Source organism: Cuculus canorus, chromosome Z, assembly GCF_017976375.1.
Source record: "Cuculus canorus isolate bCucCan1 chromosome Z, bCucCan1.pri, whole genome shotgun sequence".
NCBI classification, from domain to species: Eukaryota; Metazoa; Chordata; class Aves; order Cuculiformes; family Cuculidae; genus Cuculus; species Cuculus canorus.
Window position 1 is genome coordinate 46,709,159 of NC_071441.1, and position 16,560 is coordinate 46,725,718.

The window sequence follows — 16,560 nt, forward strand, 5'->3', positions numbered from 1 at the left end:
ATAAGAGTCCTAATTCATATACAAAGTACTCAAAACCCATCTAGAAATCCTCTGGTGCACAGCACAGTTAAAGTCAGTGAAAGCCGAATTCATTTATTAAGTTTAATTTTTTTACGTGTGTTGCATTGCTTTCTGTCTGCTGGCTTATAAGAATCTAATTGCTTAATGTCAAACAGGCCAGGGAGTGACAAGAATAGTCTGTGCATAGATACTATGTCTATATATATACTCAAAACTAACAAGTAAGCCTTGTCTGTCATGTCAAAAATCTTTCTATTTTGGGCTGGGCATGAAGCCTGCTTTTGGTGGTGAATGTTTTTCCTTTATACATAGTTTGCACAAGGCAGGTTCCATTCCAGCATAGAACATGGCATTGAAAAGACTGCACATTTGGGGAGCCTCTCAAGTACATTTTCTTTGAAATAATTATCTCATTATTATCTTCTCTTTGCTGGAGAGGATACATGCTCTCACAGCTGTTTCTTTGAAGCAACATTGCAATCACTTCGCGAATTCAGAGCCCAGCCACATACAGCTGGATTAGGCAGTGGCGAGGTGATGTTGTAGCCATGTTTTGAGTGTAGAAAACACAGCGAAATTCCCATGAGTTCTTCTATTTGATGTAGGCTGTTGCTCCTTTCTGTGACAGTGTTGCTGTGCCCTAGGCTACCCATGGTTTCTGGATGAATTTTGTTCAGTTGTTTTAATTTGTCTCTGATTGAAAGGTGATGTATGTGCTTCTGTGAATGTATACGTGTGTGTCTGTCTGTCCTTATGCCTATAAGTTTATGGAGAAATATTCATGGCATAGATCAAAAAGAACATCTTTGATTAATTTAAAAGCATAACTGATTTTATCCTTCATGAAACATATTACATTTAGAGCATGCTCCTCTTTTTGGTTTGAAGATTGAAGAAATTTATGATTTTAGTCCTTCCAGTACATGCCTTATCTTCCATAAGAGATTCACACTTTTTTCCAAAGAGTTATGATTCTATGATTTCAGTTCTTGCAGGATTAGCTAATTACAGTGGTTTAAACTCTTTAGAATAATGTAAAACTAAATTCCTATTAAGCCATTGATGGGAAATAAAGTGTACACTGTAAAACTGATACTCCAAAATCTGGTAGACCTGACATCTGGATAAACAGAAGATGGATTGCCTGAAATTGACTGTCTAAAGCAGTAATCAGAAATTCAGTGTGAACAAGCTAATATTCAGAAGCAGAGGAACCTTCATCTCAGTCTTCAGATGTTTTTTGTTTAGTCTGTTCTTAAAGTTTGGGGTTTTTTACCTTACAGTCAAAAGCTCTTCGGGAAAAATGGCTGCTGCAGGGAATTCCTGCTGGCTCTGCAGAAGAGGAAGAAGCCAGAAGGAAGCAGTCAGAAGAGGATGAGCTGAAGGTGAAAAAACTGGAAGAAAGCATACACAGGTAAGGACCTGTTACCCTTTGCTTTGCCTAAGAACAGTCACTGTCATTAAGACTAGAGACTTTCCGCACCCAAGTCCCCATTTGACAGCAGCTGATAGTGGCTGCCCAGGGAAGACTGTAAGAAGCAGGCACACCTATTGCCAAATGTGCCCAGAATTTGTCTCCCAGGATGTCCACAGTTTGCAAGGCAGAGCTATTGTAGTATCTTTGTGTTTAATGGACTTCTGGCATGAGGGATCTAAAAAAGGGGTTGAGTCCTCCCTTCAGATGCACATGTATGGCTCAGTCAACGCTCAAGAGATTCTCCATTGCTTTACACCTCCTACAGCCAAAGGGAGTTCAAAGAGGAGCAGCACTCTTTTGCTCTCACTTTTCACTGATGCAAATGACTTTTTGAAATGCAATGACAGATGCTCCTAGCAAATCAAATATCTACTGCTTTCAGAAGTAAAGTTTGGACATTATTTACTTTTATGAGTCTCCCATTGCAGTCTGAGTTGATATTTAGCCTCTTTTTGTGTTTTCTTTTGTTTTGCTGCAAACAGTGGGCTGTAAAGTTCGTAATAAAAATACTTCTATCCTTCACAGAGTAAATTCCAGAGCTGCTTCTACTGCCATTTAGGCCATGTGAATTCAGAGTTTTTTCTCAGCTGCCAGAAAAATGGCAAAAGTTGGTCAATTTTGGCGCCACAGCTTTTACAAATGTGTCAGCTGAGGCATATAAGAGACAGAAAAAAGCAAACAGGACCAACAGCCCAAAGGCTAAAGTATTAGCCTAGCATCTAGTGAACTCAATTTGCCTTATGCCATTTTTTGGTGAATTTTCTTGGAGAAATCATTGAGAATTTTTCTTTGAGGAAAAAGCAGACCCACCCTGAGCTTTGACAACACTGAATGGCTTCTATGTGGAAGTAATAATCAGCATGAATGTAAGACCTGTCTCAAAATACTGGTCTCTGTCTTGTAAGTCCTATTAATTAAAACTGGTCTGATAATGTGTATTGTTCTTTTACATCTGTTGTAACATAAGGCGAGAGAGCTTTTTATTTTAAATTTCATTTGCTCCCTTATGTTTTACTCCATAATTTAATGTAGTTGGTGGGAAGAACACATAGACTGAACCTCAGAAATATGTACTGGATTACATATTTCACCTAGTGCTGAATGCTGCGAGGTGCTAAGTGCTCTGGCCTCATCTAGCCAAACACGTAATTGTGTGTTTTATTTTAGCTGTGTGAACATGACCACTAAAGGCAATGAAACCTACTTTGCTTAATTAGTTCAAAGGGCAGAATGGAAGTCTGTGGGAAACCTTTGCCTCTGTGGTTTGATTTTTTTTTTCTTCCTTAACTGTAGCCATGAAATAAAATCTTGGAATATTCAGGAATAAATGAGCTCTCTTCTGCTGTAACCACCTATCTGTCAAATGACAGGGCAGCTGCCTGACCCTGAGTTGGAAGGATATTTTTTTGACAGCCTCACTAGCATGCTTAGCCTCCTTGCAACCTTTTTAAGGGAACGCCACAGACAGTAAAAAAGTTTTTTAATTTAAATGAGAAAATATTACACCTGAACCATAGAGATAAGAGAGTAGAAGTTGAGGCCAGTAGTCTAATTACAAGTTACATCCATGACAACATGACACATCCAGAGCCCATCAAGATGGGCTGGCAGGTAAAGGGCTGTAGAAGGGTTATGAAAAAGAAAGAAGATATCAAGCATGTTTATCTGGAAGAGTAAAGTAGAATTAATTAATCCTGGAAGGACTATTTTGATGCCTGTGTATTACATTTCCCCTCTGCCTTCTCAGGAGAGAACCAAACAGGAGGACTGGGGGGTTGGAACCATTTAGATGTTCATGTTTACAGAGGCCTGTTGGTCTTTTGGAAGTGCACTCTGCACTATCCAATGGGACAACTATGAAACAACTCAACCCTCCCAGTGAGGATGGCAGTGGACAGACTAAACTTATTTAATAGGAGGATTGAAAGCTACTGCAAGAGACCAGCCACAGAGCTGATATCAGGGGACTGTATGGCTACTGTGCCACGAATCTTGCATATTCATTATACTCACACTGCATCCTATGTACAAGCACAGAGCTGTTGCAGTATCAAGACATCTGTGAAAGAGTCTGGTAACACACATGCTGCCCCTATTGGAAAATATGAAGTCTTTTACATTTGCTCCAGGAGTAGAGTGAACCCTACTCGTGAAGGCTGATGCTGGCAGCCAGCACCCATGCCCCTACTTTAACAAGGAGGAACATGCAGTCACCCCTTTCCTCTTGCAGCAGAGCATCCCATCATCATCTCAGAGAGCATCAGTTCTGATGTTTCTGCGAAACAGTGGGGCTAGCTTTGGGTTTGTAGATGGGTCTTGAAGGACTTGCACGTAACAGTAATGCTTCAGTTGAGTATTCCTTTTCCTAATTCAATTTTAAGGGCTTTCCCACTAAAACCAGACTTTTTTTGCATGTGCACATTGTTGTAGTGTTTATCTTAAGTTGGTGTAAACAGTTCTCCTTTGTGTGGGAGGTGTTTAATTTCAGCTGGGGGAGCAAAAATACTGCTGTTTATGTATTAAATTTTGATGTTATCATGATACAAGAAATCACATCCCTCATCTGTAAAAGCATTTGGAAGAAGGATGCCTACATTTGTCATAATTTCTGTGCACTTTATTCCAAGGAACTGAAAAAATATCTGCATCACAAAACCAGAAATAAAGTGGAATAGCCCATAGTAAATAATGCAAAACAAGTAATTCAATACTGTCATGCAATCATGCCAATATTGACCAACAATCAGACGCAGAGTACAAGATGCACGTACAAGTTAAAAAACAAGGACTGTAAGATTAAGGCAAGATGCAGGCATATGAACAGTGCAACAGTGGATTGCAGACAGAATGATCATTTGATAGTTGGGATTAGTTTCATGTGTTTAGAGATTTTGAAATAAATTAACATTAGAAACACTCTTTATATCTAAGAATGGGAAGTGGAAGGATAATAGAAGAAGCAGAGCTGAAGCAAGTTTGGTCTCAGATTCCCAGCATTTCTATTTGCCTAACCTGAGTCTTCAGAAAAAGACTTATACTTCTCATGTAAAAATCTTGGTGTTGTCTTGCATTTTTTTAAAGAAGTGGTTGGCCCAGTGGACTTAACAGGAAGGCTGGATGCCTTAGTCAATATTCATTGACTCTTAAGTGTGAGGAAACCTCTCAGTAGAGGTAAGGTTGGAAAGGCATTGCTACATTATTGAAACCCAGCTGCAAGATTGGTGGTTGTATCAATAACAGAGTGGAGCCAGGCATGGATTTAGGACGTCTCTCACCACAAACTGTCCTTAGTCACAGAGAAGCTTTCAAACTAGTTTAGTTTTGCACATTCTCCCAAACATGCTCAGTCAGTGTTAGAATCAAAGAATCACAGAACAGTTTGGGTTGGAAGCGACCCTAAAGATCATCCAGTTCCAACTCCCCTCCCACAGGCACAGGCACCTTCCACTGGATCGGATTGCTCAAAGCCTCATCCCACCTGGCCTTGAACATCTTCAGGGATGAGGCAACTACGACTTCTCTGAGCAACCTGTTTCAGTGCTTCACCGCCTTCATAGTAAAAGGAAATTTAGAGGAAAGCAGACACTTCTGAATTTCTTTTCCACTGTCACATAATAAGAAAGTGACCTGCTTTCTGCACTTATCTTAGATTTGGGGTAAATGATACCGAAGAAGTAAAAAAAAACCCAAAAGTCATTTCCCTTCACATAAACCTCTTATTCAAATCACAGCATTTTAATGTATTGTTTGGGATAACATTGATACAAATGCCCAATGAACTTCCATAGACACATGTATTGTAGTTGCAACAAGCACTGGAATGTATTACATGCCTCCCATGGTTATTTTTACCACTTGAGTCTTTTATTTTGCAGCAGTGAATGGAAATTTGGCATTCGACATCTGGGTATTGACAAGCACCATTCACAGAGCAAAGCAGCCCACTCACAGCCTGATGATTCTTCACAGCATTTGCAAGGCTGCTAAAATTATTTTGTTTTACCAGATTGTATTATAGTATGTGCTAGTGATCTGTGTTTACTACAAAAGGTGAAGACTTTTCATACTTTCTAATAATGTATCTCCTGACTTGATAATGGACACTAGCATGAGATACCAGGACTGGACTTGTGCTCCTAGAGAGAAAAAAAAAAAAGTGAGATAAGTCCTCAGTAAAGTGGCATATCCCTTCATTAATCAGCACTGCATCTGTTCATGTTGAATGAGGACCTGCCCATCAACCCCAAGGAGAGACACAATGCTCCAACAAAGCATCCTTTTTGGACATGTGGGCCAGGCAGACAGCTTAGATCAGTGCATTCTGGATCCCCAGATAGCGCATGTAAGTGATACTTGCGCCACTTTGGCACTGTGACAATTCTTGGGGATGAAACAATGCAGTTCAGAGGCCAAGGTGTACGTGTATCCCGTTATTTACTCAGGGCTACTCAGCTATCAGCACATCCAGCTCCTAATAATAGCAAAAGCCCTTTGTGGTTGTGGATTAAGCACTCCACACTCCTTGTTCATGCTGGTGGTGAGCCTCAGCTGAATCACCTCTAGGAGAAGACTTTTCCATGATGGTCCAGTATGAAAGGGAGAGCCCTGGTAATAATGGTGGCAGGGGCAGGCCTATGCTTTGGACTGTAGGATCTTTCCTGGGACAAGCACACATCTTTGTTGGTTCCTGTTGTCTTGCTGATGTGGGCAGATGGCAAATACATGCAAGAACTCCTTCCCTCCCAGTGGCTGCCATCTCAGAGTGCTGCTATTTTAATTATAGACTATGAGTGCTTCACAGACCACTGATGTTAGATGACATGCCGTTACAGACCTCAGCCAATACGGGCTCATAGTTCATCTAAGCTTCTTCTCGCTGCTGCACTTTTAGAACTTTTCTCTCCTCCCATGGTCCATTCTTTCATTTGTTTCTGATGCCAAGGTTTGTTTCCTGCTTCTTCTTCCCAGGATGAAAATTTAGCACATCTGAAGCTGGGAACTCTGGCTGTAAATTCGTCTCTCTTGGGACTGTCACAAATAGTCTTTGCATGACAGAGGGGGAGAGAACATAAGACAGATGTGAGTGCAATCCTTCAAAAGAAGGATTATCTGATGCCAGAACCAGTTGCTCAGACCTCTCCTAGAGCAATCAGTGCAAGCCAGGACCATAGGTGCCATAAATCTCTCATTAGCAAGGTCTCATCAATTTCCCTTCAGTCTTAACCTCCAGAGAAACGTGAACAGTAGCTGAAGTATGTGCTATTGAAAAGAACGCTGTGTCTGCCAAGTGGATGGTCCACATGATGGCAGCTGTAAAAAAAAATCAAGAACATTGCTTATTCAGCATTTTTAGGTTTCACCTCTTTGGTCTGCCTCTGCAACCTGCCCATATGTCCAGTTGCACTTGGGGAGTGCTCTGAGAGTGAAACAGCAAAAAAGTCTCCTTGTAGGCAAGCAGTCTTCCCAGATTCTGCTCACCTTATGAGGGAAGATCAAGCTTTCTGCACAGGAGCAGTTATTCTTCCCCAAGGCCTTTGTCTGGTTCTCTGCATTGATCAACATCAGATCTCATCTGCTGAAGCTGCACAGATTCTGATTTCAGTAACTCCTAAGGAGTGTGATTTCCAAGACAGCACGTCTTTCACCTACTGTAAAGCTTTTGCTGGAGGTCATTTCATATGTGATACATTTCTTAGGGGAACAGAGACCAAAACACAACCACGCAAAAAGGCCTCAACAACAGGAAATCTCAGATTTCCAAAGGAACTTTCTCTGCAGTGTGATTAGAGAATTCCTCAGGACTTGTAGGATGATCTCGTAAAAGCAATGAGTTAAGAGCTTGTGGATGACAATGGATTTGAGTTTTTTCATATGGCATAATGTATTCAGATGTAGCATTAAAAAAATAATAATTACAGAGCTTACTACCTCATTTCTGAAGTTTGACCCATACATAAAAGCGCAGAATGACATGCCAGTTCTTTAGCAGTTGCCTAAATGTTGGTGTCCTGGGTTTAGAAGTATCAGTCTCATGATCTTCCACAGATCCTAGGTATTGCTAGCTTGTAATTATTTAACAATGCCTATGCATCTTATAAAGTGGGCAGAAAGAACAGTTCTCCAATTTGAGCACAGATTCGCTCCACTCCAGCTGTGTCTGCTCTCCTCAAATATGTATACCATATATGGACCTTGATAAAGACATCCATTTGCCTAATTTGTAGGCAAGATGTAGAAGACATTCTGAAGCCCTGTCTCCACATATCAAGGAACTTCCAACTCAAGTGCTTCGGACACTTCATCCATTACAGCATGCTACAGATTAAGACACATATTCCTCCAGAAGGAAGGGACACACAGTCTTAAATTTAGCTCTGGGCAGACAAAGGTTTTCAAGGACATTTTTTTAGGCAAGATGACACATTGTAAAGTAGCATCAGTTTCTAGATGGATTAAAACCTTAAACACAGTAGGTCGTATGCTACAACCTGTTGTGAAAGAGGCAGTTGCTATCTCTGGGCTAGGTTCAGCAAGAAAAGTGCAATTTCAATCATTACAACCTTTTGGTAACATTGACATTCTGCACAAGGCTGTGTTTCTGATGCCATACTAGATGAGACCCAGTGACAGATTAATAAGTGCAAAACTTCACATTGTCCTTGACTTTAACACTTAAAAGCTAAAATTTTCATATCACTCTCCATGTGATGCTGTTTGCAGGATGGGCAAATCTCTTACTAATTAATGATTGTATCATATGTGTTGAATGACCATACTCCCTTTGTGTGCAAAACCATCTAAGATCTTCACACTTCCTTTAAGACTAGTGGAACGTACAGGGTTTTCCTGAAGCAGTAAATGGGATTGCTGCCCAGAGTAAAACAAAAAGGAGTAGTCTCCATTCCTTTCCTTGTTGTGTTTATCTTTGCTGGAGTTGGCTGTCTGGTTGGCCTTCCTTTTACATCAGCCTTACCTCAAGTGAAACAGCTCCTTCCATACAATACTTGGTAGATGGAAAAAACAAAATCAGACAACTTCTGTAGCAGAAAGACATGCTTTTGTGCAGGAGACAAACATATGCACAATTTCAGAAGAGATGACAAACCTGTAATGTATTTACAAAGTGAAGGCACAGAGTAAGTCAGCAGCCTGAGTTTTGTTTTGTTGGTACTTTGCAGTGATTAGTTACTCTAACTTCACCTCAAAGCAGAGGACCTTCCTCTTCCCTGCCAAACATCTGTTTATGTTCTGTCTCTGCCTGGTAAGGCCAGAACATGCAGCACACACAGATACTCACACACGCACATGCTCACAGAGGCAGGGAAGGCACCACTGCTACTCTGGTCCTCAGTACCTCCTTTCTCCAGAAGTCTCAACCTGTATAACCGCAGGAGTTCATACAAGCCACCTGAATTTAAAGTATTATCTCCTTTAGTCTCCCAAACAGTCAATGAGGAAAGAACATCACCTTCACGGCCTGTGTAAATCCAAGTCGCTCTTTTGCAAATCGGTGCCTCAGTTAAGTGCCTCAAGTGCAACAGGTGGAATTTAAGGCTTAATGTTACTTCCTGCACTTGGAACTTCCACTGGTCCTCTGGGCACTACTGTGATGAAAATAGTCATTAATAACCATTAAATGTGCGTCTGGTGCATCATGTGTTTGCTACCCCAGGCCCTGCCCTGTCATTCTTGCCAGTCGTCAGCACTTACACGACTTTCTGCAGAGCTGGTTGGGTAGAGGTAGTTAGAGGAGGTGCAGGGTGCAGTGTCTGGAGCCACCCAGTGGGCATCGCAAGTCTTAGCCTCTTCATTAAAAAATCTGCAGTCTGAAATGCACGTCATCTTTCAGTAGGTTCAAATCCCAGGAACTGGGACTGGATCCCACTGGACTGGTGGTCCACAGAAGACAAAGAAAGACTGGATGTGCAACCAGGAATCCTGACTGATGAAAAAGGAACACCTGTAAAGCATTTTATTGAGAAGTTGCTGTTGAAGAAAAAAGGTTTCTAGAGGAAATGGTGAAGAACAGCCTTTCTCTGAACAAAGTAGTTCATGCTGTGATTGCTTCTTGCTAAGACTGTAAATCTGGCTCTTGGTTGTCATACCAATCTTATATATCAAAGCAGCATGATTTGAAACCAGAAAAACCATACAGTATTTGGATGGTGTGTGCAAGTTACACTGTAAAGCTTCTGCGTTAGTGCTCTAACATGCAAAAAACAAGGACAGGCAAGATTAAAATGTTCAGCAGCATCTACTGAGTGTAGACTCTGGTGCCAATGCAGTACAAAACCTTTCAGCTAGCTCTGAAACTGTGTGCTGGTTGCATCAAAGCAGTAGCAAGATAGAGCTGCTTTATAAATACTTAGGTAGTTGACCATACACTCTATGGCTGCTGGTGGTGTTTAAGGTAGTTTGGTTATCTTAACACTATCTTGCATATCACTGAAACTGATGCAGACTTTTATGTTGCAACACAATTACATCAAAATCAGAGGCCTGGCTTCAGCCCCAGGGATGTGGTATTTTCCACTCTTCTATATGCAGCTGATGCAGGACAGGCATAAGCTAGAGCGTGGTCTACTTAGCTACTCTGCTGGCTAACTTGAGCTGATGTCTAACTCGAGCTGGAGTTACTGTAGCCTCACCCTTATCAGTGCTCAAGCACTGCTAGCCTTAGGTGGGCAGGGCATTTTCAGCCATGCTGAGATCATACTTCTGGTGGTGCTGAAGACATGGATTGAGGTACCTCAAGCCTATGGAGTGACATAGCTGCATAATTAAATGGGTATCTTTTGTTGATAATTGCTGGGGGTCTTAGTTTGTTTTTTTTAATTAGCTGTCAAAACCCAAATGGTTGATTCATCTCTTTAAAGTGCAGTTATTTTTCTTATCCTTGCCTATTAATAACTGGACTTGTATTATTCCTGTGTGAAAGAACTACTTTTAGTCATTTGTGTGAAGAAAAAAAATCTTCAGCCCACTAAATCCACCGTAATTTTGGACAGGAATACTGAAAATTTTAAATGCATTTCATTATCTTCCAAGCAAACAGATGAAATATTGATTTTTGTGGCTTGTTTTTCATCTGCTGTCACTTTGTGTATACAGTGATCCAGGAATCTTGGATCTCCAGGCAGGGTCCATCACCCCACCAGACGTCATGCACGGTGATATATGGTCTGTGCTTCAGTGACGTTATAATGTAATCCAGGAAAGCAAGCAATCACTAGAAAAGGAAGTAGGGACTGAAAGCATGGACTAAAGCCTAGATTTTCCAAGCTTGAGTGACCTGCTGTGTAGATAAGTCAAGCCTGCAACCAACTGGTGGAATCAAATCATAATATATATCTTTAAGACCAGAAGAAATGCATGTTCTCTGAAAAGAGATACCAGAGAGAGAACACAATTCCAGCATAGACCTTTTAATCTTTGGTGGTATCCCAGGGAAAATCCCTTACATGATAGAGTTACAGCTGGGTTATTTAAAGGACATTTCATTTGTAGGAAGCCCATTTGGAAAACATGAGCTTGCCTACAGAATCTTAACTGCACAAAATGTGAATAAAACAGATATTCCCATGGGTTACTGTTGATAGGTAAGATTTGAGTGTGCCTGTGGAGGGGAGTCAAAGAAGTGACCAGAGAAAACAACTTTTGGTTAAGACTTTGAGCTCCAAGTCTTATCTGATGAATTCTCCGTTCAGTTTTATTTTTGTGTGGGTTTTTTTCAATCTATTTAGTAAACTGCAAATACAGTTTCCTTGTATGAGTCTTTAGTGTCCTTTCCCCTCTTTAAATTTAAGGGTGATTATTAATCAGGACTGTTGATTTTATAGAAGGGATCCTCACAATAACGTACTTTACAATCAGGAAATGGGCTGGACACTTGCTGTACACTGTGATTTTTTTCTTTAGGTCCATCAGATAAAAGGGCAATAATAACAACCCAGGTAATGTTTGTTAAGACTTTTCAGTTGAAGCTAAACCTCTTAGTTCCAAAGAAATAGAAGGGAGAAATCAAATATTAGTAAGTCACAGCAAAAACCTAAGATTTTCCTGACGTGTCTGATAATCTCTGAGATTTGCAACTCAGCACACCTAGAATGGGCTCAGAGACGCAGAAGGTTCCTACATTTAGAAACACATTTCAGGCAGCAGCTGCTGCATAGTGGCAGTATGTCACCAGCAGAGCTGGGCTTGTAAACTTAATCTTGCTGGCAACACCCAGGTAAGGAAACCAGAAAACCCAGTTGACCCTCCAAATTCCATTCCAGAAGGGTCACATGGGGCCAGCCATTGATCTGGTCCTGGGAGGACAACCAAGTCCACTGTTCACAAGTTAGTCCCAGGAGCTTAAGATATCACTCCCAACCCATAGGGCGGTGGTTCGTATCTGTTACAGTGGCATTCCACTCTTGATGCCATGGAATTTTCAGCTGAAACCATAACTAAATTAAAAAGAAAACAAGCCATCATAGCAGCATTCTGATTTCAGGAAAGGTTGTAGCAGGAGAAAACAATGGAGCTGTCACAGACTTTGCACATGTACTGTGTTTATGTCCCAAAACATGTAACGGGAATGCATCACGCCTTTGAGCCCTAACCCCATTGGGATTGCTGTTTGGGTAGAGCTATGTGTCCAGGAGCAGGGTCCAGCATAAGACAACTGTGGGGTTTCACCATGCCAAGAACATAGTAATCCTACACTCTGTTTTCTTCACGTGCAATAACTGCACTTTCATTTAGGCATGACCTGAAATATTTTATCACCTGCCACAGGCTGTGAAGTACTCACCAAGTCAGATGTAACTTGTTTTGTCATATGTATGACACTGAAAGCCCAGTTTAAAGTCTATAGGTAATATCATGTTGTCCTTCAGGCAGGCATCGGTGGCAAATACTCTCTTGTTTCATCTTTTAGACAAGTAATTTCAGGCACTTTACAGACAAAAAAGCCATGTAATTCTCTGCTCTTTGCTACTTAATGACAGCTTGACAAATGGGAAGCAGCAATCATACTGAAGCTATGTCACAGAAAGATCACCTTGTTTTCCTGTTGAGGCTATCAGGGAAAGGCTTTCATGGTTGTATAGCGTCAAGGGTGAGGTAGAGAGTCATGCTTTGTCTGGACAGCAATCTCTGTAAACAGTATAAATTTTCTGGAAGGCTGGATTGAAAAGAGGTTCCAATAATAGAAGTCTGATTCATACCAGAGTTTCAATAACTTGTTTTTTTTCTAATTAGCTATTTTTTAATATTGATAGTATACTCTTTCTACTCAGAGTACTTCAATTATTAAGGATTGGTATAGTCAAAATGATACCATCTAAGGCAATGCAAATCCTCCAGTGTAAGAGAGAGGCACTGCTGTGTTACCACTGTTTGAAATATCATGTGAAAGCCAAAAAAAAATATTTTTGGAGCAGATACAAGAGAGAAAGGACTGAAGAACTAAACTTGGACTGAGAAACACCCTTCTTTTCATCTATGGCTCAACTTTTCCCAGTCTCAGGACTGGGAGTGTAATAGCTGACAAATGCTTTGATATCTGCAAGAAATTAACAATAAACATGAGACCTGCATCTGGCTAGTGGTGCCCAAGTCTACCAGAGGACCTAGAATCAAACAAATTCCTTGCTTGCAGTGTAGGTTACTACACACCACTTTTTTGAAGATCGGTGTTGCACAGCATTTTATAGGCAGTTATTTCACTTTCCATACATTTTGAAGAAGAAAGGAGAATAGAATACCACTTTTTCCCTCTCGGTTGTGGTAGAGGACGGGGGAGTGCACTGTGGTTCTTGGGTAATGAAAAGACCTGCTTGAATATTCCATGTGACAAATGAAGACATTTAAAGAACAGAATGTCTCTTAAGGTTGGTTCTTTTGTACAGATACCCATGCTGTAGCAAGCACCATCAGACTGTTCTCGAGCACCAGGTTTGCTTTACATGGCACAGGAGTGCTATAAGGTTTTCTCAGCTAAATCACAAACTTGCTTGTTTTGTTGAAGCTGTTCTAGACTTGCCTTGTTTCCAAACAAAGTAATATAGCTTTTCTTTCAGAAGATTATCAGATCAACAATATCCTTATTCAGGAACAGATGTAAACTAAAATGCCTGAAGCAAAGTAGTGTGTTTGATATTATTTCTTTATTTCCAGCACTGACTTTGTGATCTGCAGTGTCTGTAGGGAGTGACTGCAAAATTGACTATCCTGAAAATGTCTTTTTTCTCATTAAGACCAGTGGTATTGCATGATTACACAGCTTCATTGAGTGGCTTAACATTGCATAAGTACAAGCTACAAATGTTGTGCTGGCATCCTGAATAAGATGAGAAATAGATTGATATTTTTCCATCCAAGTAGCCTCTGCTGAACCACCTCATCTCCCAAATGAGAAGACACTTGAAAAATCTGGTGTAATGACCTAGCATTTCTGAAAGGTGATTCTTCCATCATTTGTCTTTGCTTTTCACATTGTCGATCTGAGAAGGAATCAATGCAGTAAAGTAAAAAAGGAGTGATAGCTGGTGTTGCATTAGGAAAGAGGTCAACTGTGGTTAGTAATCTCTGGCTGAACCAGAGATCTCTATTTTTATTAGATATATACAGATATATACAATCTCCATTTTTATTAGATATATATACAGATATATATAAATGACTAGGCATGAGTGAAGCTGAAAATGGGTTGTAAGTGAGCTTTTTACTTCTTTTTTAAATACAAATGACCTTCTTTCAAAGAACAATCACTAAGGAAGCGACATATACTAAGGAGAGCTGAGATTTTTCATTCAGGCAGGCTTTGAAATCTGTAAAAGTTTTTACCGGTTGGCACAAATACTTTATAAAGAGATTCTCAGAAGCTGTGGTAGCCAGTAAGATACCAATTTTGCCCCTAGGTATTTGGGGCAAATTAACCTCTTTGTTGGATTAATCTGATATTTTGTTAAGGGAAGCTTTTCCTGATAGTCACTAGGCAGTAAAACAGGACATTCAACACAGAAGTCATAGAATCATTAAGGTTGGAATAGACTCCTGAGATCATCAAGTCCAACCATCAGCCCAACTACCTACAAAGAAGCTTCACTTTGCGCGGTTCAAACACGTGAGTGAATTCCACATTAAAGTTTCTACAAAACAACCACAATTGTACCTCTGTGATAAATGCCCTGCAGAGAATATTGTGACTTCACAGGTCACCTGTGGACACTGTTCTGTTCCTGAATATTCCTAATTATCACTTCCAAAACCCTAACAAAATTTGGTTGTACTTGTTTTTAATTACAATAGAGAGAGAGATAAGCATGTTCATGGTATCGTGGTTTTACCCAAATTTCCTGGTTTATACTTTACTGGTGAAAAGTTCATGGTGTTGCACAAACTGAGAATAATTTCTAGAGGTGCATAATTGAGAAGGAATGATTATTTTCATCTGAATAGGTGTATTTTGGGCATGGTCTGTTCTTACACAATTCTTTGAAGGATTTTCTTTCCTTCACAAGAGAATGTCTTTAAAATAATACTGTTTTGTGTCTTCTGTGGGAAGAATGCTAGCTAGGAAGTAGCCCAGGGTGTACAGAGTGAGTTAATGTGTCTCTTTGCCCCAGGGATGGTGAATCATGGTTTTTGTGAGACTGTGCTGGGGGGGGTGCATAATGAAAATTCATTTTCTCCAGTTTTTCCTGGACATCAAGTGTTGGATGAAAGTTTACCTCTAATAAAGAACTGAGAAACCTTTGCAGGCAGAGAACTTCTGAAGTAGGGCCAAGGTGAAGTAATAAAGCATCACCTTCTAAATCAACAGAAATGTTCTAGCAGCTCCTATTGCTCCTTTTTGTCATAGGTAGCTGCTACATAGTGATTAAGTACACTTCTGCTTTGCAAGGCTAGGCTGCTTGCGTGCAGTGCATACTGCTTGTGAGGCATCTGAAATACAGCAGGAAGAGCATGCAGCAGTTACTCATTAGGAGATGAAATACTCATTGTCCTTCCTCTGTCTCCATCAGGCAATACCTATGAAGGGAAGGGAAAGGAACAGAGAGGCATTCCCTTTTTGCTTCACTTTGGCGGATTTAGCTTCTTGTTGGTAGGATGAGTCATAAGGATTTATACCTCTCAGGGCTATTAAAGAATATTTAAGAGTTCCCACAGCTTTCTCTCTCTTCATTGCTGTTCATACCATCTTTTCCCTTCCTACCAACCCTCTAGTTTTTATTTTATTTTGTTGTTATATTTTTAACAGCTTGATAGCTTCTTCAACATTACAATTCGAAGAGTTTGTGGGAAAAGCTGGTTTTCATAGATTTCCCTCCTCTCACACCCCAGTAACATGACCTGCCTTTCAGGCAGCCTTGAAGGCAGGCAGCTGAATCTATAGGCAACATTTGGGTCTCCACACTACTTTTTCACTGCCAAACCCACTTTTATCTCTGAACAGCAGTGTAGCATGGCTCCACAGCAAAACCCTCCTTTCCCTTTACACCTCCTCACCTCACTGCACCCATCAGGGTTGTAGTCCTCCCTATCCCCATATCCTGTCCTGCCCACTTCTCTGCAGAGCTTCAGGCAGGGGTGGATCACAGGTGGTGTGAGGATGATTTGTTAAGTTAAGAAGGAATTAAGAGATGTCAAAATTACACCTCCTGTTTCAGCACAGATTTCTTCTCTGACTCTTACTATTTCTGCTCCCCACTCCCCTCTTCTTCCTCATTATCTTCCAAGGAACAATTTTTTTATTAAGTAAGAGGGTAGATTTGCAAAACAGAAGGAAAGTCTTTGTTCTGCGTGTCCCAAATTGATTAACGTTCTTGTAGCTTCACTGTTTGCTTATCTGAAATGAAGCTGTGATTTGACTGAGGGAAGAATAGACTTTCCATTTTAATTTTCTCCTAACCAAAAGTTTCTTACAGCCTAATTATACCAGAAAATATTCTCAGACTCACTCACTATGCCGAAATTCATGTAACTAGTAACATCCTCTGACAGGTTGCATAGAAGAATCACTGGAAGAGGAAGATGTTAAAGGACTTCACTTAAAAAAGGTCATAATCGTC

The 16,560-nt window shown here is 40.5% G+C and overlaps 1 protein-coding gene across 7 annotated transcripts in view; it reads left to right on the plus strand.

Annotated features, from left to right (window-relative positions):
• PALM2AKAP2 (PALM2 and AKAP2 fusion) overlaps window positions 1–16,560 on the plus strand; it is a 269,862-nt gene that overhangs the window by 67,887 nt on the left and 185,415 nt on the right. For all 7 annotated transcript variants that reach the window (XM_054053677.1, XM_054053679.1, XM_054053678.1 and 4 more), the window contains exon 3: window positions 1,305–1,435. In XM_054053677.1, the coding sequence (XP_053909652.1) occupies window positions 1,305–1,435 (131 nt within the window). The remainder of the gene's footprint in view (window positions 1–1,304; window positions 1,436–16,560) is intronic.